General features: G+C 46.2%; 1 protein-coding gene and 1 long non-coding RNA gene across 2 annotated transcripts in view; one reads left to right on the top strand and one right to left on the bottom strand.

Moving 5' to 3' along the window:
* CCNB3 (cyclin B3) overlaps window positions 1-20,272 on the bottom strand; it is a 54,660-nt gene extending 34,388 nt beyond the window's left edge. The window contains exons 1-4 of the mRNA XM_086942023.1: window positions 19,944-20,272; window positions 4,417-4,534; window positions 3,914-3,997; window positions 3,645-3,763 (exon numbers count right to left, since the gene is read on the bottom strand). Of these exons, the coding sequence (XP_086798149.1) occupies window positions 3,645-3,763; window positions 3,914-3,997; window positions 4,417-4,512 (299 nt within the window). The 5' untranslated portion in view covers window positions 4,513-4,534; window positions 19,944-20,272. The remainder of the gene's footprint in view (window positions 1-3,644; window positions 3,764-3,913; window positions 3,998-4,416; window positions 4,535-19,943) is intronic.
* Window positions 11,002-22,129, top strand: part of LOC147689138 (uncharacterized) — a 76,947-nt gene continuing 65,819 nt past the window's right edge. Inside the window, exon 1 of the long non-coding RNA XR_015300719.1 lies at window positions 11,002-11,044. This is a non-coding gene — a long non-coding RNA (uncharacterized LOC147689138). The remainder of the gene's footprint in view (window positions 11,045-22,129) is intronic.

Raw genomic sequence — 22,129 nt, 5'->3', positions numbered from 1 at the left:
TTCCTGATGTGTGGGGGCGAGTTTGGTATGAGAGAACTTGAGACTGAATGCTGTGAAATGGTATATGCTGCATGATTGTGTCTAGTCTAGAAGTGCCACTTTTAGAAGTTGGCATATTTGTGTAATTTGTATCTGGCGTGTGATTGGCTGGTGAGCCTGGGTCAGGAGTGCCTGGGCCTGCTTGTGGATTGACTGTCTGGTTTTAGGGTGACAGGGGCTGGAGAGCCCAGGAGATTGTCTGAGTCAGCCCATGGATGAAAGGCAGCATCTGCTGCCAGGGAAGTGGGAGGAGATAGCACCTGATAGTGAAGGGCTGTGCCTGCCTGGCCACAATGCTGGCTCCACCCCCCGCTGGGCAACTGTCACTTCTGTCCCGGATACTGAAGGGACTTCCCTATAACCAGTTCTAGCTGGTTCTCACAATGCCTACACAAAGACTTCAAAGACTTTTCTGTGTATAAGAAGGGGCTGTGTCTCCTTCCAAAATCTTCTTGTTTCTGACCTGAATCTACCAGAGGCGGGCGCTGCCCAGCCCCTGGATGCCTGGAGGACTTCTGGGGGACCCCTCTGCCTTGCCTGGGCTGAGGGGGGGGGGGGGGAGGGGGGGGGGGGGGGGGAGGGGACTTTGCTGGACTTTTTGCTCCCCTAAGCACCTGGAAGTGCTTTTTCTTTGCTATAGCGCTTGGGAGCGCTTGATTTGTCCTTAGCGCTTGGGAGCGCTATTTGCTTTATGGGAGCGCTTCCATCTGCCTTTTGGCGCCTAGAAGCGCTTCATTTGTGCTAGCGAGTGCCCACCTCGCGTATTTGCTATATTTTTACTCGAGGGAGCCCACTCCTCGGTTAAGTTAGTCCCAGCCTGCCTGCAATAGGCCGCCGTGCTGCCCGCGGCAACCCGGAAGTGTTGGGGCCGGCCAATCACAGCGCGGCCCCGAGACAAAGGACCGGAAGTCCCGCCCTCGGCACTGCAGCACGAGGGGGGAGACCGGAGTGGCAGCAAGGAAGAAGATGGCGGCCGTTGCGGGGCTCCCGTGACCGAGAGGGAGCCCCGAGAGGAGAAGCGTGGCTGCTGCTGGGGCTCCCGTGTGCTGAGGGAGCCCCGGTAAAAGAGGAGGAAGGTGGTGCGAGCTTCCGCGGGGGCTCCCATGTCAAGAGGAGAGCCCCGCGGTGATGTCCCAAAGCCCCGGGTCCCAGGAGGGGGCCCGGGTGAAGCGGACATGGCGGCAGAGGCCGCCAACGGCTGGGCGGGGCTCCCAGAGTCCAGGGAAGCCCAGCGCTGAGGGAAGGCACCGCCGCTTTGAGCCCCGCTGCCCAGGACCGCCACCGGAGGAGTCTCTGAGCAGCCGGTGAGTGCGGGAGGGCTGGGGGCTCCAGAGGGACTGCTGCTGGTGCTGGGAGACGGCACCATAGCGAGAATCGAGGCAGAGTCAGGGCGGCCCCGGTTGGCAGTGGGTGGCCCCACCGTGTGAAGAGCCCTGAGAGGCTCCATGCCCGCAATATTGGTTTGGAGCCCTGCGAGGGCCCCGGGGGCATTTGTTGTTAGAGTCCCCAAGGGGGGGGCTCCACCGAAGGGACCCACATTTGTTGTAGAGCCCTGAGAAGGCTCTGGGGGCCATTTTAGATAGAAGGGGGCGTCTGGGCACATTGTCGGTGCCCGCCCCCCTCCTGCCTGCGAGATGTTGGGTTCTTGAGCTTGAGAAAAGGCTCGTGGCGGCATTCCCTTGATGTCGAGCCCCCAAGGGGGGCTCCAACGACCCCTCCCACAGTTGTTTCAGAACCTGCTAGGCTCAGGGGGCATATTGGTTCAGAGCCTCGAGGGCTCCATGGGCCTATAATTGGTTAAGAGCCCGTGTGGCTCCAAGTGCGCAGTTCAGAGCCTGTGTGGCTCCAGCAGTGGCGCAGTTTGCGCCCAAGGGTCAGTGAGGGCCCTGGCGCAGTTTTGAAGTTCCCCAGCTGCCCAGCAATTAGTGGGCAGCTGCACAGTTTAGGTCTTGGGATGTTCCCAGGTGCCCAGCAAGTCGTGGGCACCTGCTACGTTTAGGCTTGTGCTTGGACTGGCGCTGCTTGGCAGTGCGCCCTGACATTTGGACACAGGGCGTCTGAGCCCCAACAAGGCCAGTTGGCCTAGGGACTGCCACAGGTGGTGGCTTATGTAAGGAGTGCGCAATGTGGTTATCTGCTATGTCTAGGATGGTAACTGCCTACTGTGTGTTTTTGCGCTATTGAGTTGTTGTGCACCTCTGAATGTATTTCTATGCATCATGTGTCTTCCTTTTCCCTGCGCTGCACCCCTGAATGTTTAGGCATCATGCGTCTTCTTGCGCTGCACCTCTGAATGTATTTTATTGCATCATGTGCTTGGTTCTGAACACCGCTGAATGTGTAGGTTTATGCATCATGTGTTTCCCTTGTCTTACACCTCTGAATGTTTTAATGCATCATGTGTCTGCTTGCGCTGCACCTCTGAATGTATTTTATTGCATCATGTGCTTTGTTCTTAACACCGCTGAATGTGTAGGTTTATGCATCATGTGTTTCTCTTTACTACTCCTCTGAATGTATATTTATGCATCATGGGTAATTTGTTCTTTCCTAGACCCGTAAACACTGTGATACTTAAGTGGTTGTTCTTTTAGTACAGGTGGTCCTAGTGAGGTCCTGGTACCTGTTCCCAGTAGTTACTGGATGTATTTTATAACTTATCTTGTGCTATACGTATTCCAAGTCTAAAAGTGCTATTTCTGATTCTGACAGTGGCCCACGTGGCCCTGTCCTGTACATAATCCCTTGTGAATATTGCCCGTGCCAGTTGGCACGATGTATTTTGTGTGATACAATCTGATGTGCTTTTACAATAAAAAAGTTATTTTATAATAACCTTGTGTGGAGATCCTTTTGTGGTGTGCCTAGTATGTTGGTGCTGTTGTGTGCTGATGCAAATGCTTTACACATTGCCTCCGAGTTTAGCCTTACTGCTCGTGCCAAGCTACCAAGGGGATGAGCAGGGGTTATCTTGGCTTTCGACTCCCTTGCCCTGACTAGAATGGTGGTTTCTACCTGGCTTTGGCGTCAGCCTTAGCTTACCAGAAATAGCCAGTTCTAACAAATGCTTATTAGAAGTTGGTTTCATTGCAAAACAGAATAAGGTTGGCAGCACATCTTAACACACAAGATCTTCCTGGAAGTAGCAGCAAATAAGCTGTGGGGGACAAGACTATTCCCAAATAAATTGTTTGCCACACACTTAAGTGTGTAGAGCAAACCCTGCTGTGCTCTTCTGTTTGGAGTCAAGAACTTCATGAAAACACTGACATTTCTGGGATTGCAATATAGTCTTAATTCATCCTGGAAAACTAGATGCTGAGCCCAGTAATAAAGGTCAATACAAGCGGTCCATATGGGCTGGGAATAAGGGAGCTGATCTAGCACTGGATTTTAACCACTCTTGTTCAGACCAGTTTGTAAACGACATACTGAGACTTTTCAGCTAAAGTGGTGCTGTGAGTAGACAAGCTTTTAAAATATGTTTTTGTCCAGCAAAAAAGAAATCTGCTTTGAGGAGATATTTGGAGTAAATGTATCAATTTGTGTTGAAATTTAAAGTGTGAAATACGATGGAGACAACTCAAATTTGCTCAGATACTTACTTTTTCAGGTTAATTTCATTGTGTTTGGATACACCTGGAGGAGCGTTGTTTTTCTGACTTTTCTTGGAAGGTTTGACACCATCTTTCTTCTTAAGCTGCACTACGGGATTCTTGTGAGCCTGTTAGGATAAAGTCTGCATTATTGACCTTTACCTTCATTTTCCTCTATATCCTCCAATGATGCTTTGGACCCTGACATTACATACCATATTAGGCCATCGCCACAACCCTGTTGAGCTGCTGTAATGCAAGGGCGCATGCATACTTACATTAGTAATGTCTCCGAAGGCAGAGCGCTTTTTGGGTGCTCCCTGAGGAGAAGATGGAGACCGCTTGGTCTGACTTGCGTCATCCTAAAAAAAAACAGAAAAAAAAATTAAGAGTAACCATAACAGAGTTTTTTCCATATTGGTGGCCGTATGCAAGATCAGCTTTTTCATCTTCATGGACTACTGCATTCACAAACACTTTTAGGCAACTACCTTTACTGTCAAGGAGTTTATAGCAAGGTGTGGAAGGACACCTCTTTCCAGAGTAAATAAAGACCACGGCTATTCAGCAGGTCTGTATACAGACCTGAGGTCTGTATACATGACTGAGGCAATTTAACTCCAATGGGCAAAAACAAACCAGAAGAGAATTCAACATAGGTAAGCAGAACTACTCACTGTTTGCAAAAACTATCAACTTGGCATGGTGTCATGTAGATATTTGCCAAGGAATTTAAATACTACAAGTATGGGAGGTTACATCTACAAAAAACCACACTTGCCTTTTCAGGGTTGGTGTTCTGCGTTGCCACTTGTTTTCCTGGCAATCGTGGTAGTTTACTGTTCCCAGCCCTTGGGTTGCGGGCAGTGGGCATCATTGTTCAGCCTTTTCCAAAAAAGCTGCCGAAAAAAACACCAGAACAGTTACATAAAAGCAAATACACACATGCAGTCATCTTCACGTCCCCTTGAAACCACACTGCAAAGTAAAAACCATCACCATGTTGCAATGTTCACATTATGATTTTAACATGCACTGGGGGATGCCAAAACAGGCTAGAATCCGTCCAAAGATCCGGCAAAACTCCAGGGTTAGACTACCTCTCCACTCACCACATACAAGCACTCCACTAACTAACTACCCGCCATACAAAAAGTGCACATTTTAGCCATCGACCACCATAAAGAAGCACTACACAAACCAGACCACCACACCAGAATAGCCAATGCTTTATCAGCATGTCCATTTAGAACAATTTTACAATGGAAATCTGTGCATCTGAGATGCCTCCTGAAAAGAAAATGCAACAAGTGCAAAACTACAGGACAAAGGGGATACTGGAAAAACTAAAGTGCTTTAGGGTATCTGTATTCTGCATACTAGAGGCAATGCCGGATCAACATTGAACTACCCCCATAGAGTACTCCTATCCTACTAAAAGTCTGAACAGCTGTAGTATAAGAATTCAATTTCTAAAGACCTTCTGATGCTTTGCTAGCAGAAACACAAAAGTAAGTTCCCTTATAAGCAGGGCCATAGGAATTGTGTGACTTTGTGGAAGATGCACTTTCCCACATAATTATGAATTTGTTGCTTTTGCCACACAATTTATCTAGCTCAAAAGGATTAAAAGTTACTAAAAATGTGTTGCTGCACAGCGTCACCTTTCTGTTGCCCCTTTCTGTATTTTGTCCAAGCATCTGACTCGGCACCAACCCTCCTCGCCTCTCCACTGACTTAAGACAATTGTGTCCGAGTCACAGCTGCAACTGCACTTTACTCCCCTGACATACAAATACTGAATAACCCTTGGATCTCCATTATGACTGAGAAAATAGTATAGTGCACTTTAACCAAATTTGAAATAAGCAAAGTGGGTGACCTTTCCTGATGGCCACGTTTTTGCCGGCGAGGAAGAAGATAGACTTAGCGAGGCTACATTCATGGACCGCTTCAGACCCAGTCACTTACTTAGTGCACTTAGGGCAGCACTTTGAGTTCCCATGGGCTCCTGCTGAAATTCGGCCCGGTGACCAACGTAATCTCCACGCCCTGCAGTGAGCGCCTGGTCTCCAAAATGTATTGAGCTTGTATGTTACTAGTTCCTGGGAGGGATATCAGGGTTAGGGAGGCGTGGGAGAGGGATTTGGGGCATCCCATTTCAGACTCACATTGGGATTTTTGCTGGGTACAAAGTAAAGAAATTTCCCTAAATAGTAAGCACAGGTTACTACACTAAGTTTCCTATGGAGGACTTACATGTCCCCAGAAACTTTACACAACATTGACCCAAACAGATCACACACATGCTGTAAGTGGGGTGCTCTGCACGTGGACGTTGCACACCTAGTTTGGAATTGTGCTAAAATCGGGGCTTATTGGCGATCAGTGTGCAAAGAACTCTAAAATTATAGATCTGGCAGTAATTACCTCCCCAGAATCTGCATTACTGGCCTGTGTGTTAGATATTCCCAAAGCTGTTCGGAACTTTAGCGCGATGGCCCTTTTGCTCGCGAGATAGCCCTTAAATGGACCTGTAAAGCTGTTCCCACAACTAAGGCTTGGCTCCAGAGCCTTGCTTATTGGAATACGAACAGCGATTTATATGTGGACACCTTACCTTCTGCGTCTCGCCCAAAAGATATATGGGGCCCATTTATAGCCTACCTGAAAGACAACTCATCCCCCTCCCCTACTTCACAGTCTACGGATGGAGTGGTCTCCATGGGGGTAGGTTGATACATAACATGGTGACAAAACATAATTGCCGTACTGATTGATAAATGCATCCAAATGTATCAATGCTTGCAAAAGTTCTTACACTGCTACTAGATGGGGGAAGTGGCAGGTTGGAGGGTGATGGTTAATGTGCAGAAAGAGTACTGTATTGTTCTGTACTGCAGCATATAACATGTGAATTATGATTTATTTGTTTTTTGGAAATGGAAAGTATAGTTTTATTTATTAAAAAAATGACAACTTGTCCTTTAGCCGGTCTCTCTCCAAAGCCTGGAAGACTTGCCAGCACTTTACACAAGAACTCCATTGGGGTCAGAGCTACTTACCTGCATCCTGCAGGAACCTCGAAAGACCTGTGAGGGCTCCGGACCAACAAAACAGGACACCAGAAAGCACCACTGCACCGAGCTAACAAGCCCAAGCTGAAGAGGGTGAGCAGTGCCAGCGGTGCCCCCTGCCCTCCAGAGCCGAAGGCCACCTTGGACTTGTCCCCTGTGCGTCTTCCAGACATTGCCTGCAGCCTGTGTGCAGACCCCCTCAACCAACAGTGTCTCCGGTGATGAAAACCAGGCATCTCGAAGTACCTCTGCACTGGTCGCCCCTAGCCCGTGGAGAAAAGGACCAAAGGTGTCCCCACATGCCAAAGCATTGCGAGGCCTGAGCCCCCTTGGTGGTTCAGTCCAACTGGCCTCTCAATCCAAACCTGTAGCCTCTACATGCGTTATTTTTATAATTTGGAGTGAATCTCCTTAAGGAGTCATGTGCAAATTTATTGACAGCGTGCGTATTTGGAAGATGGTTAGCACTCCTCTACAAGTCGAAGGTTGCTCGACCACAATACACCCTCGAAGAGCACCTTTGGATTGCTAGATCAAGCACCTGTCTACTTATTGGGGAATACCTGGACTCTTTGCACAGTATATTTTTTGGTATACTGTACAAAGAGCAAGCTTCCTGTACCGCTTAACTTGAGTTTTCTAACAATCATTTAGCCAACTCAGACAATATTTGGCCCTCACCTGCCGGATGTTTCCAGTGGCACGGCTTATAAGTTAACACTTAAGTGAAAAAAAAGCTCAAAGTTAGGAAAAACTACCAGGGGAGGCTTCTCCCACACATGACTGCTAATTAACCCAAAATATACCTGGAGCTCTACAAAGACCAAAATCCTCTGGAATGTGCTGGATGAAGATTCAAGAAATTCTCAATTCTCACCCCCACCCGAATGCCCCTCTTACCCTCATAAGCAAAGTAGTCTGCAGATTACAAGCAGACTACAATACCAAAGACATTCCAAACACAAAAATCAGAAGCCAAGTTTCAGCTACTTCAATCCTCAGCCCAACACCCACACACTGAAGCAGGATTCTGGCAGGGTGGGCTACACAGGAAGCATGTACTCTCCCTTCAATGTAGACAGTCTTCATGAATATACACACAAAGCCTCAATTCGATTGGGGGTGCATCAGTAAGAGCACTTCAAACACAAGGAGCTTGATATAGATCTTGATGGACAGGTTACTCTGTCACAACGGTGATGGATATACTGTCCGCCTAAATTTAAATCCCATAGGATAATGGGATTCATATTTCTGCTGACGTGATATTCGTCACCATTGTGAAGGAGTAGCCCATCCGCCGAGATCTAAATTAGGCCCCAAGTATGCAGATGCATATGAACTGCTGAGTTAGGTTGGAGCATAATCCTGCATATGAACAGTGACAGTACATTAACACATGCTCCATCCTGAACTAGCAGTCCGTTTCGGACCGAACACATTTTAACATGCTTACGGTCAATTTTTGCATATCTGTATTGATTTTATTAACAAATACAGCAAACATTGGGGACTCAATGTGGCAGAATTCAAGTATTACTGTTACTTGATTAAACTTACCCTTGTAGAACAAGCCATCTGTATATATAGCTTGTGTTTATTAAGTCATGTTGTAATAAAAGCACAGGGTTGTCACTATGAAATATTAATCCACAAAGGTAATACAGAATGAAAAAAGTAGAAGTCTCATATGAAGCCTACAAAATTCCAGTTCCCGTAAAATTACGTACCTAAATACAGTACCGTTATGGAGTATATTATCCTTAGAACACGCATTAATTAAAATAAAATTCAATGGTAAAATGTATAGCAAGGGCAATTTGAAACAAATAACTGCCAACTTATGGGGGGTGGGGGTGGGGGGGGGGGGGGGGGGGGGGTTAGGGGGATAGTGCGGAAAAGTCTTTAGGTGGTCCTTAACACCCATGGTGTGGCTCCACAACTAGTATGAAAAGTAATGCCCAATCACAAAAAGGTGCCCTCTCCACCTTTCGACAAGACCTCAAAACATGACCCTACCTATGTACGAGACGTTGCCTAAAAGTCAGGTTTTTCGAATGAAGAATACACTGTGTGCAGCAAACTAGCTTCTAGTTTCATTAATGAAGTGTTGAGGCCCAAGCGCTGCACAGAGGGAAAACTACAAGAATCAGAACATGCTATTTTTCTTCAGGACGACAGCCAAGACCCCAAATCAAAAGGATGATTAAAATATTGTACGCAATAGGTCTTTCAACAATAGAGGACTAAAACCTGTCCTTAAGTGAGACCTCAAAAAATGAAGTTGTTTTCAGCTATACCTTCCCAAATAAAACGAACTAAAACACATGCAATGTTCAGCTCAGCAGAAAGCACTTGTAATAAGAGACGAGCCTCAGATATCCATTGTATAAAACAAACAGCATCTCAACTGGGGATACTTAAAGATAGTTTCAAGAAAACATGCACAGTAGTTGCAAGAAAAGGGAAACAGGGAGGCATTAAAGGGTGTTGCAATAAATGCAAAGAACAGTCTGCATTCAAAGTGGAATGACGGCACTATATTACATTGAATGTGCATGCAAACTGTATAAACTTATGCACATATGTGCTCGTGAAAAAAGTGAACAGTGCAGAGCGACAAGTGAAAACAGCAAAAAGCTGTGCAGGAATCAGTAATGTCAATATATACAGAGAAACACTTTAGTGTTTAAGATTCATTATCAAGGATGTAAGAAAGGTAGGTTATTTGATGAACCACAGAGGTTGCGCCTTGAAATTGTGTTGGGTAGTAGACCTTGTTTCGCCCCGTTGTCAGTTCAGGTCATCTTCAGAACAAAGTTACAAATTTGTAAGCGCTTTGTAATGCCTGTAGAACATTTTCAACGGGGTATCTAGAGTAGCACCCGGGAATGGTGTGCTAGGGAAGAGGCAAAATAAAAACCCTATCAGATAGCCCACTTGGAGACCTCAGTTGCTACGGTTTCCTTTTTCTTGCAACTGCTGAGCATTTTTTTTTCATCAAACTATCTTTAAGTATCACCTGTTGAGACGATGTTATTTGTTATATACACTTATTACCCAGGTCTTACCTGGGTCTACGGGTAACCTAATGCGGTTATGTCTTGTGCCTCAACTATTCAGTGTTGATCTGGGCGTGGCATGGTGAACAAAAGGATGATTGATTTAACCCAAAGCTCTTGACAGGGGTGAATGTTTTGATTTGTACTGCATTCCATCCATCAATTGTGTGTTTTTTGCTTTCTCTCCGTAAGTGCACTGGGTATGCCCAGACGTGGGTTCCGGGCTTACTGTGGCACTGGATTCAAGCTATCCTGGCTGTTGCGGGTCCTAGTATGCTTGTTTCCAGTCCAGGGAGGACCTGGCTTGGCAGTTCAGGCTGGACTGTTCCCATGAGGCACAGGGTCAAGACTGATTTGCATATGGCCAGGTCTAAACTGGGGTGGCATGGTGAGCAAAAGAATGATTGATTTAACCCAGAACTCTTGACTGGGGGTGATTGGTGAAAGTTTTGATTTGTTCTGCATTCCGTTTATCAATTGTGCGTCATTGATCCAGGGCATTTTCTAATTTCCTAAAAGTGGTATTCAGCTTCGGATTTATCATATATCCAGTATTACGGCCACTGGAAGCGGCCCTTTCCGTTGCAGGGAGTTGTAGGGAAGTATAGTATTTGGCATTCCCACTGCTGGTTATTTCACTAGGTTGCACTGGACAATGACAACATTGCTACTCTTTAGACGTAGTGCCTCAGCAGAGCTGGGGTACATCACAGAAGACTCACATAGCTCTGAATTTCAGGAGGATAAAGTAAAAAAAAACATTACGGGCGGAATTCGAGCTAGAAATCGTGCGGGCAGCCCCATGGCTCAAGGAAGGTAGAGCTGCACACTGACACCGCTTCTGTACCCGGCAGCCTCCTGCAGCAGCAGGTGCACTGGGTGAGGCCGTGCGTTGCGTGGAATCCTGACTGCGCGAGCTTCAGAGGTTGTGAAATGATCAACAGTGGGCGAGTTTGTTGAAAATAGTTCTTTTCCTTCAAGGTTTCAGAATGAAAAGTGGGCTGTAGTTTTTATGTTGCTTTCTTTATCTAAACAGATGTCTGCATGTGCGCTTAAGCCGACAATTGGAGTTTGAGGGCAGGTGACAACAGCCACGCCCTCCTGCCGTTTCGGGAATGATGGTGCACTCCACGAACCTTATTGGCTGAGGGGTCAGGGGCGGGGCTAACTGTCACTGGTGAGAGGGGTTGGCCACCATTTTGGCTAATGCAACACAGCGGTCACAATGGTAGGAGGAAGGGGCGAGGTGCTACGGTTGTTAGGAGTTCAGGTATGCAACAGAGTTTTGCCGTGATCAGCGGGAGTTTTGAAGAAAATCTGAGAACTGTTGGGAATGTGAAATATTGGAGGGTGGCTCTTGTGGGTAGGAGGGATGTATTATTGAGGATATAAAAAAATTGAGCTGGTATAAACATTTTAGTGAGGTACAATGTTAGTCTGTAAGGCGATGGCCAGGATATTCTGTTACAATGGCGAGGAGCACCTGCTTCATTAAAGTGACCTTTCCCTCACACGCAGGTGTGTTGCGGTTCTTGAGATGTGCCTTCTAACTCGACACCACTTTCCAGCAAATTAGAACCAAGTGAGTGATTTAAAGAGTGGTCAGCAGGACAAGCAAGTTGCTAGTAATAGGTTATCATATTGATCCAAGTCAGATTGACTCCTCAACGACAAACCTGTCCCCAACAGCTGTGTTAATATCTGGCTTGGCAACGCAACTCTTTGCTCGACCTTGTTTTTACCAATTCTTTAGGATATACATAAAGTGAGCTCTGGCTGCACCCAGAGGAATAGTGATGTTCTCATGTTTTTGGTTATTTGTTTCTCCAATTGAGTGCTTGCCCTGCAATATATGAGAACTTTTTAACACCTCAAAAGTACTGTGGATCGTCACACATTCAATGCGTAATCTTGCACATGCAATGTATACAGAAAACAATTGTTTTTTGCACTGCAGAAAGCCTGTTAAGCATTTAATCGGGGCTCAAAATGCAAGCCACCCCCGTAGGTATTGTAACTGAAAGAACCAATGCATCGACGAGGACTGACACCAAACACGAACAACCTCCAAAACCAGGCTTGCAGCCAAAGGAGCTGATGTCAACATTACATGAATTGCTTTCGCTCATTAGATTATCTTTGTTAAAGAATTGTTTGCACTTTTAACTGCTGTGGCTTTAAGCAGTGTTAGCAAGCTGCAGGGCATGGAATGACAAAGTATCACGCCACTAAGGCAGGAGATAAACACGCATTAAAAATGCAATAGGTCTCGCCTTTTATTAAGTTCAAGCCATTTGCTTCGCTATACAATACCATTAGCAAAGCAAATGGTTTTAACTTAACCAAAGGCAAGACCTGTTGCATTTTCAATGCTTGTTCCCCTTCCTGTCATTTCTTCATTTGATGTGTCTGCCCTGTTTCATGCCTTCTCTCCTTTCGATTTCTTTACTCTTTTTTCATTTACCTTTCTCTTCCTGAACATCTTTTCTAGTTCGTTTTTCTTCTCCATTTCATTCTATTTCTTCTTCTTTGTTTTCTTTCTCTTTCTTTACTTATTTTTATCCTGTAGTTCTTTATTTGGCCTCTTTTTTCTATTCTTTTTGTTTCTTACTGTTTTTCATCATGCTCTCATTTTCTTTTTCTTCCTTTTCTTTCTCACTTCCTTCTTTCTTAATTCTTGTTTTATTCCATTCTCTATTTATCTTTCCTCAATTTACTTTCTCTGGTCTTTCTTCTTCTGTTATCTCTCCCGACTTTGTCTTTCCCTCTTCCCTGGTTTCTTTCTCACTCTTTTTTATCTTGTTCGTTCTCAGTCTCTTTTCTTTCTTATTCTCTTCCTTTGAATTCTTCTCTTTTTCTTCTTTTATCAGTGTATCTCTATTTCTTGTTCTCTTTGGCATCTTCGATCTTTCTTTATCCTTGGTAGCAAGGAGCTTTCCTGGTACTGCCGAACACAGACCTCCCTGGCGATGGGTGACTGATGCCATGCCTGGTGTGTAGCACCCTCAGAGTGGTTAGGGATGTGCCCTATGTAGCGGGATCAGGTGAGAGTTCCGCCCTCTTTTGCTGTCCTGGGAGTGGTACAAAAGGGGGTACCGCCTTTGGCCGCCATAAGTGTGGCAGGGTATGCTCAGACGTGAGTCCCTTGCTCACTTTGCCACTGGATTCAAGCAAGCCAGGCTGAAGACGGCAGGAATGCCAGAAACCGGTCCTCGGAAGCTTGTTTCCGGTCCAGGGAAGACATGGCTTGGCAGTTCGGGCTGGACTGTTCCCATGAGGCACAGGGTCAGACTGATTTGCATATAGCCATGTCTGAACTGGGGTGGCAGAGTGGGCTAAAGAACGGTGATGGATTAAACCCAGATCTTTTGACTGGGTGTGAGTGTTTGATTGATTCAGATGCTCCGTCCACCTCCTTTTGTACCGTCCTGGGAGTGGTGGCACACTGTATCTGGGGCACATGTTATATGTGGAGGCACTCGTGTGCAGGGCTTCATGTCTGCCGAGGAAATGTAGGGGGGCTGGCAGTGCGCGGCTGCCCCCATCCTCTCCTTGTAGAGTAGGGCTGGTGTTCCTGCTGGTGACAAGTCCCTGGTGGTGGGGTGGGTGGAACTGCCACCCCACTTCTGGCACTGCTGCCCACGGAGCTCCCTTGGTGGGTATGACAGAGGCCTTTTTTGACACCATCTGGCAAGTAAGATGTGTATGTATGGAGACTATTCACACATTTTATTGCCCTAAAACAATAACCCACCTTCCCATTAGGCATTTAACCTGTTAATTTTAATTGCTTGAAATTGAATGGTAAGTATTGACAAAATGCACGCAGATAAAACAGAAGAGTTAATTATTAATGGAAAGTCGGACATTTGGCTTGATACACATTGGTCAGTAGAAATTGGCAAACCTACCTTGGTGTAAAAATTGATAGTGCTTTATCCATGGACACTTATATGTCCTCTGTAGCTTCCTTTGTGGGGTTTTTCCACCGTAAAATGCAGAGGAAAAGGATTCCATTTGTGACAGAGGATGGAAAGCCTTGGCTGACCTGCACTGGCTTCCAGTGAGACCGAGGATACTGCTCAAGTCCTTGTGTATTGCCTTTAGAGCGCTTCACGTTCTTGAACCCAAACCGCTTAGGGCTAGGTTTGGATGGTATGTACCGACACAGTTTGCGTTCCTCAGCAGCCAATTTGGCAACTGTTCCAAGGATTAAAAGATCAACAATGGGGGACGAGCTTTTGGCATAGCTGCCGCACGCTTACGGAATAGCATTCCCTCAGAGTTGCGGCAAATACAGGATCTGCTGCTGTTTCGCAAGAAAGTAAACTAAAGCTAAAAACTTGGCTTTTTCACCAGTTTTTCTAATCTTTAGTTTTAAGGCCAAGAAACTTTGTTGAATGTGCGCTCTACAAATGTTTAGTAAAGCAGATTAAAGAGCTTTACTCTTAACTAGTGGCCACAGTAGTGCAGGATAAAGGTGTCTCAGTCAACTGGCCACACATTCAACAGGGCATGTTACAACCTATTAAACCACAAAAGGCATAAATGTAGACATTTCACAAATTATTCAGAAAAAAAACCACCCAATGCAGTATATGAAGAAAGGAACTTGTACATCAGGTTATTAATCGCAACAAGTTCCGGGGAATAAATATTCCACTGTTTTCACCAAAAACGGAGATCTACATTAAACAGTGGAGGGGTGCTTTTGAAAATTGCCTAATTTTTGCTTTGCCCAGTACAAGCGGATGACAACGGATTGTCAAAAGCATTGAATCACAATCAGTGGTTGTGCAGATCATTTGTTAGTGGTTTAATGTAGGTCTTCTGGAAAGCCTCCTCAGACGCAGTGGAAGCATGACATCATTGAAGAACTACCATTGCAGCCCTAGGATTTTCTTTAATTGGAAAGTACCAGCAAGCCAAACTATTCAATATGATTGAGCTCAATGAATCAATGTCTTAAGTATGTTCTTAAAGTTGTTATTCTTACAGGACTGTCCTTGTGTGTAACAAGCCATACATGAATACTTTCCCCGGTCAGTGAGTGAACCATCAGGTAGGTAAATTCTAATGCGCTCTGTAGAGAATACAGATCAGCATCTGGAAGGGCAGTTGTTGACAGATGCATGCCCAACAGCCTCTGATGAGCAGCCCCATGGATTTTCCACCGGGCGCAATTCCTGTCTTATAGACACCAGCCAAGATGAGGAGCTGAGAAAATGCTGAAAGCACAGCCCTCAGCAGTGAGTGGGCGTGGTCACCAGGTGGATGTGAAGTAGGCTTCCAATGGAGTGGCGCAGAACAGTCATTTTCCCTGAGCCAAATGGTTGTCTATGCTGGATATGCTGCTTGCTCCTCATTTTTGGGTCAGGCTCAACAACGCTGCTGTCTACATGACCTATTGCTACATGTTCTTTAAAATACACAGTGGGTTTTGGCAGTGTGGGCATTTCTCTCACCTCCTGCTATTGGATGTTTGATGTAGCATTCCACCCACTTAAAAGCTTCTATTGTAATGCATGAGAAACTATTTAAAGTGTGAAACGTATACTGAATCGCCACACTATTACGTAATTTTTTTTATCTCATACATTCATTCGTTATAGAAAACAGACCTATTTCTGTTACTTCATTAGGAAAGCCAATAAAGCTTAGTTTAACACCTTGGCTGCTATGGGTTTTCCCCTCCTGTACTTCTTTGTGAGCTTTCCCATTATACATGACGAGCTGAGCTCGTCATGAGCACAGCTCAACCGTGCCTCATGACGAGCTGAGCTCGTCATGAGCTTCGAAGGGGTTAATGTGCAAAACAAAATGTGTGCATGCAACACACTCAAACAGCATTTCTAAATGCTTCTCTGTGCATGTCATGGCACTGTAAAGCCAGACCTGTTGGCTTTGCCAATGCTTGTTTGAGTTTTATCTCTACACTGGTATGACTTCAGTCAGTCAAAGAATTATTTATTCGGTCTTCCACAACCATAAAAGAAAAGTCTAAAATCTACCAATTACAAAAGTTTAAAAAAACACAATATTAGTGCAAATTTACAGTCCCATTTGTACCCTTGTTCACTCATTTAGTGTCCGCTTTTTGAAGGGTACTAATCAATGTGAGTAACTTTACCCCTCTGCAGATTAAAATGTCTGATCGAACTGGGCCTTTATTTGTGTCCAAAAACCACAGTTGATGGACAGGATGCAGAACAATGTCATACATTCACCCCAGTACAGAGATCTGGGCCCAAACCCATCGTTTTTTTGCACTCCACACCACCCCAGTTCAGACATGGCCATATGCAAATCAGTCTGACCCTGTGCCTCATGGGAACAGTCCAGCCCGAACTGCCAAGCCATACCTTCCCTGGACCGGAAACAAGCTTCCGAGGACCGGTTTCTGGCATTCCAACCGTCTTCAGCCCGGCTTGCTTGAATCCAGTGGTGTGGAGAGCATGGGACTCCCGTCTGAGCATACCCATCCCACTCTGGGTGACAAATGCAAAAACCACAGTTGATGGACAGAATGCAGAACAATGTCATACTGGGGTGAATGTAAGACATTGCTCTGCTTTCTGTCCATCAACTGTGTTTTTTGCAATTTTCACACCGAGTGGGCTGGGTATGCTCAGACGTGAGTACCAGGCTCTCGACATCCCTGGAGTCAAGCTATCCAGGCTGAAGAAGGCTGATAGCCAGAAACCGGTCCTTGGATGCTTGATTCCGGTCTAGGAAAGACATGGCTTGGTAGTTCGGGCTGGACTGTTCCCATGAGGCACAGGGTCAAGGCTGATTTGCATATAGCCAGTGTCTGACCTAGGGTGGTGTGGAGTGCAAAAAAACGACGGATTTAGGCCCAGATCTTTGTACTGGGGTGAATGTAAGACATTGTTCTGCATTCTGTCAATCAACTATGTTTTTTGCTTTATTTCTGTCCAGCATAAAGTTTTCAGGGATCCAGGTTCTGAAGAGCGGATTTTTCAACATAATTTAACAAAAGTGATTTTTTTGCTGGCATTTTGGTTCCGGAGGCCGAATTCTATGCAGATGTGAGCTGGTGACGCGGCTTTTGGGAGGTTAAAGACTGCTTTGTACAACTTGATCTGAAGCTCATTTAAAATATCAATTTCCAGACCATGACAGATTTGTAGACCATAAGCCAGTGTAGGTAATAGTTGTGCTGCCATTACTTTCAGGAGGAGACTATAAGAGGGGCAGCTCAACTTCTTTTGCAACTGTTTGTATGCAAAGGTTAATGATTGGGCTTTTGCTCTTATGGTCCTTTTCTGGTCTGTAAAGGACATACGTCGGCCCAGCGTTATTCTCAAATATTTATATGTATTGGTTTCCTCTATTTGTTGGCCCTTTGCGTACCATTTATGTTTGCCGGACCTGGGACCCGAAAGACGCACCACCTTTGTTTTCTTCTTGTTTATCTCCAGCCCTTGTAATTCAAAGTAGTGCATCAGGTTATTAATGACTTTGCAGCCCGATTGGAGGTTGGCTCACGACCACTATGTCACCTGTATATTCCAGGTACGGTATTGGCACTATTGCCAATTTGGGTTGATGCCCATTTACTTTTAGCAGATGGTGAGATACATATTGACTAGGCTCGGAGCCAAACTCATCCCTGTTTTCGGGCCATTATTTGTGCTCATCTTAGCTGATACTCTTCTACTGTCTTCAAGCTTCACCCATGCCTCGGTATCACTGTGTAGAGCTACTATGGTGTTGATTAGTTTTTGCAGCAATTCCCATGCTTTTAGTTTTCCCCAGAGTCGATCCAGTGGGACTCTGTCCAAGGCAGGTTTTAAGTTGACAGCTTTTTCGGTTAGGATGGTCAGTGCTGCCAGGTTCGTGCTTGTGCCCATTCCAAGCCTAAAAGCCGCTTGAAATTTCGGAATTAGACTTCTTTCCCATTCATGCGTGTAGTTGTGGTAGAATACAGGATGCATAAGGTTTTGCCTCAACATCACTCAGGGCAATGAGCCTGTAATTACCAGGCTCAGTGAGACTTCCATTTTTATAAATTGGGTGGTATATTCCCTCTCCAAGAGTTTGGGATTTTTTTGGGGCTGTATAGGTAGTTAAAGAGCGAGATAGTTGGCCCAGAAATCGGGTTCTTGTTTAAAAAAGGCATTTGGGGGGCCATTTGGCCCTGTTGCTCCTTCAAGTTTTCAGCTTTTTTTATAATTACTGTTAATGGTTTAATGTTGGTTCAAATATTTCACTCTGGTATGACAAACATTTATAAATGGCTCCTAAATCTGAAAGCATCCGGTGAGGGCAGGTGTAAGTGGAATACAGATGTGGTTCTGAAAGTCCCGCTTTTCCTCACAACCTGTGCGCCTATATTCACCGGGAGGAACGAGGTGGTGAAACGTTCTGACTTATCCTATGTATAGTGCAATACACGCCATGGTTCAATTTTTTCTTAAGAAAAGGTGCGAAGCAAATTGTGGTTTAAATGACACAGTATGGGTGTCTGCACTACCTTTTTTGAAAGGTGCACTCTTTGCATGTTAACCCAGTTTATAGACATAAAATTGCTAAAGAACTGCATCACGTACAAGCAGAGTTTATCTTCACGTTGCTAAAGCCATTGCTTTTTGGTAGTTTCCAAACAACTTCTGTCGTAATAGGTTGGTAAAAAACAAATCCGCATCTAGGAAGTGATTTCGCAGCCATTTAAAAGGTCACCGACCTGAACAATCTCCAAGAAGCAGTCCATTTGCATTAAGCCAAGTTTGCAACATACAGAGCAACAGCTCCTTCACCTGGCGAATCTCGGGGTTCCCCCCACCACAAAACCAGTGAGCAGTCTGTAGTACGACCAACAATGACAGCGTTCTGCAGCGAGCGGCCCCGCCCCAGGCCTCGTATTGAACCTATGCAGCGCCCTCTAGCGGGGAGCAGCCGCAACATGCGAATATGGGTTAATAGTAGTCTCAGATGATCACCTCTGGAAATGCAATTAGAGTCCCATTTTGAAATCCAGACCAATGTTCCAGACAGCTCTCCGTAGAATCGGGCGGAGACCGGGCAGGAGCAAATCGGTGCGCATAAGATAACACGCCTGTCCAGCTTTGAAATTACCACTGACCTGTTAAATATATTGGAGGGTCTATGCCTACCTACCATGAAGGACCAACACGTTATTTTCGTATCAGGGAAAACAGGGCATGGATGCAAAGCCATCGTGGCATGTAATGTTAAGCAACCATTACATTACATGCATGTTATTCAACATTCAAATGTGCATACACCCTGGGCACTGCTAGGGGACAGCGCAAATGTTATAACACTGATGTCTAAAGCGCTGTATTGCCATCAGTGGCCTGCACGAGCACACATTCACAGAGTAGCTTCACATGACTCACAATGAAAATAGACTAATCAGCTTACTGTGCGAGGCTGCCCAACACCTAACGCCAAACCCTGGTGCAAATCACACACGTTAGCGCAGGGTCGCCATCGTTTCTATGTTTAGTTCCTTGATGGATTTAAACGACGACTCACACCTGGGATAGTCTCTAAAACAGCAACTTTTTACCTCAGACCCGTACTGTGCACTTTTCTAGCTCCCGGAAAACCGTGGCAGCGTGCAAAAAGCTCCATGGTAAGCACGTGGAATTTAACAAAACTAAACCCACATCAGAGCCCCTCAAACTACAATGGGGGGAGGTGATGAGAACTCCGACAAGAGCACTAGTTTTGGGGAGAGTGCCACCACCTCTATCAGATCACATTCTTGTAAATTCTTGTAACAATCTACCCACACCCCAGTTTAAAAACTCGACAGGGCTGCACAACAACAACGCCAATGTGTCACAGCACAAGACAAAAACACAGCGCAATACACAATTAACGGAGTCTCATTTTACGTGCTCAGGACGACTTCCAGGCATCACAAACTATCATGCAACATCTCTCAACCCACTCAAGACAGCTTGCTTACATGGTGGCATATACATTACTCGGGCCAGCCTCAGTATGCCACTCGAGCCGAATAACCCACAAATGGCCGACTGTGCGCACACTAAGTGTGCAAAATCCGTACTTTCCTTTTTTCACAACAGACCACCATATACCCATTCTGCTTCGTTCCACTATGATCGCACGTAGTGTGCTTTCAAAAGGCCGCTAAATACGGGAATATTCCTTACCTTATTACGCAGATCTACGGGGAACCTCTAATGTATCCCTACAATCTCTGTGCAAGACGTACTTTTTGTCTCCAATGCGCGTCCACACTGTGCACAGGTCCCCCTATGTTGTGCCTTCGCATAGAATTATTTGAAAACTGCGGTAGACCTCCACCAGATTCCGATTGGTCATCGTCCAACCAATCACAATGCCAGCAAGAATGCGGTTGCTAAGGGGCGGGATGAATTTGGAATGTTTGAAAAATCAGCACCCGCGAAAACCAATTAGAGCCACAAGATTTTGTAGAAGGCGGTGCCCTCAGGAGGCGACGCAGTAGCCAACCACGCCCACCCACAGAGGTTCAGCTTGGTTTAAATGCCCTTGGTTAATGTTTAAGAAAGATATAGAAAGAAGACTGCCCTGGAAACCGGTGTGCTCGTGGCAGCCATCTTACAAGAATCGTTTTACCGCGCCAGCGCATTACCAATAATAATAATGCTAATAATAAAAATAGAACGTGGATAATACAAATATATATATTTTGGTATGGGAGTTCTTTGATATTAAACTAAATATACATTTTATAGGGTTTTCACCAAATGAACATTATGTATACAAGTATTTCAGAAGTCTTACTAAAATAGGAGGTATCGAGCGAATATACCTTTATTTCAAAATTACGTTTACCTTGTTTTTTTTCAAAGGAGAGTCTTTTTGTTTGCAGGATATTCTACTATTCCAATATGCCTGTTCATCGGCAACTGCAAATGAGGCGTTGGCTAGTCATAGTTATGTGAGCTTCCGTGGGCAGAATGCCCGAAGCATCAGAAGAGGGTGTAGTTTGAGTTGGATGCGCACGGCAGGCTAGGGTGGGCAAATTATGTAGGTGGATTAAATTGAGGGGGCATGTAAGTGATGGATAAATGCCTCTCCCCGTCTGCTTTAAGCTAGCTCCATATTTTCTATGCCTAGAACACCCATTAGCAAACAATGAGTTTGAAAGCACTTTTTGATCTCAGGGCAATATTTCTTTTTTAGGTTTCGCCTAGCGGAAGCTGCGCTCTGCGCAGCTTTTCCGCGCAGGCGAAATCCTGTTGAGAACCGTAGTGTGGCTTTTGTTCGGCCCTCGTCCTTGATTGGCTGGCTCCGTAAACGGAGCCTTGCCATTGGACGAGGGGCCTGTCCGTCAATGCCGGACCAGACACGGGGGCGTTCCCGACATTCTTTGGCTTTTGCCGACGTCACGCGACGCCGGGAACGCCCCCGTGTCTGGTCCGGCATTGCCGGCACCAAGGTATTGTTGATATCCCCCGCGGTGCGAGCCGCCCCTTCCCGCTGACTCGCACCGCTCTGTGTCTCTCTGCCTGCCTGCAGCTCCGCGCTGCGAGAGCGCTCCAGCCCCTCCCGCTGGAATCCTTTAGCGGTCGGGTCCAGCAGGCTGCAAACGAAGCCCCCGCCCGCGTGACTGAGGCGGCGCTGGGTCCTTGGGCCTTCCCTCCCCCTGGATAGCCCTGAGGTCGGTGGTTCCCCCCCGAGTGGGTCCTGTAGACCAGGGGGGCCATCCGCTCTACAAGACCCGACCGGGCCGATCGCGTATCACGCGGGAAGCGTGAGACTTGTTTTATGTCTGACGGGCTTGTTCACGATCGTCAAATACAAAATCTGCGTCTACAGGTTTATGCTCAGTTATTGAATGAACCCTCCCAGTTGACTCTATAATCTCGATAGGAGCTGTCTTTGTGTGAGTGGGTGGGGGCTCAGAGCTGTCACACAGGGGAGAGACTCCCCGCTGGGGACTGAGTGCAGATAGTTTGGAGGCGGAGTGCTGACAGTGCCGGAGTTAGCTTTGACACAGGTGGGAGCCGTGGAACGGGACCTGTGGGAGTGGCTGAGGGCTGGGAGCTGTCATCCGGGAGAGGGTCGGAGACTCGGAGTAATGTGTCCGGCAACGGAGAGTCCCAGTACAGGACGGAGCTTTGATACAGGCAGGAGCTGTCTAACAGCATCTCTTAGGGGATGTTTGAGGGCGGTGCTATAGCTGTCCCATGCGGAGAACGGAGTCCTGCGTACAGGAGGCTGGGACAGACGCCGGGAGGAGCTCAGCTGTCTAAGAGTGAACCTGCCAGCGGGGGGCGAGTGGTGAGAGCTGAAGCGTCACCGGGGAGAGTCCTCTGTGCAGGAGGGAGTGCGCACACGGAAGAGAGCT

The sequence above is a fragment of the Lissotriton vulgaris genome, chromosome 10 (genome assembly GCF_964263255.1).
Source record: "Lissotriton vulgaris chromosome 10, aLisVul1.2, whole genome shotgun sequence".
NCBI classification, from domain to species: domain Eukaryota; kingdom Metazoa; phylum Chordata; class Amphibia; order Caudata; family Salamandridae; genus Lissotriton; species Lissotriton vulgaris.
Note: the sequence above shows the minus strand (reverse complement) of the source record. Positions and strands in the feature narration are given on the sequence as shown.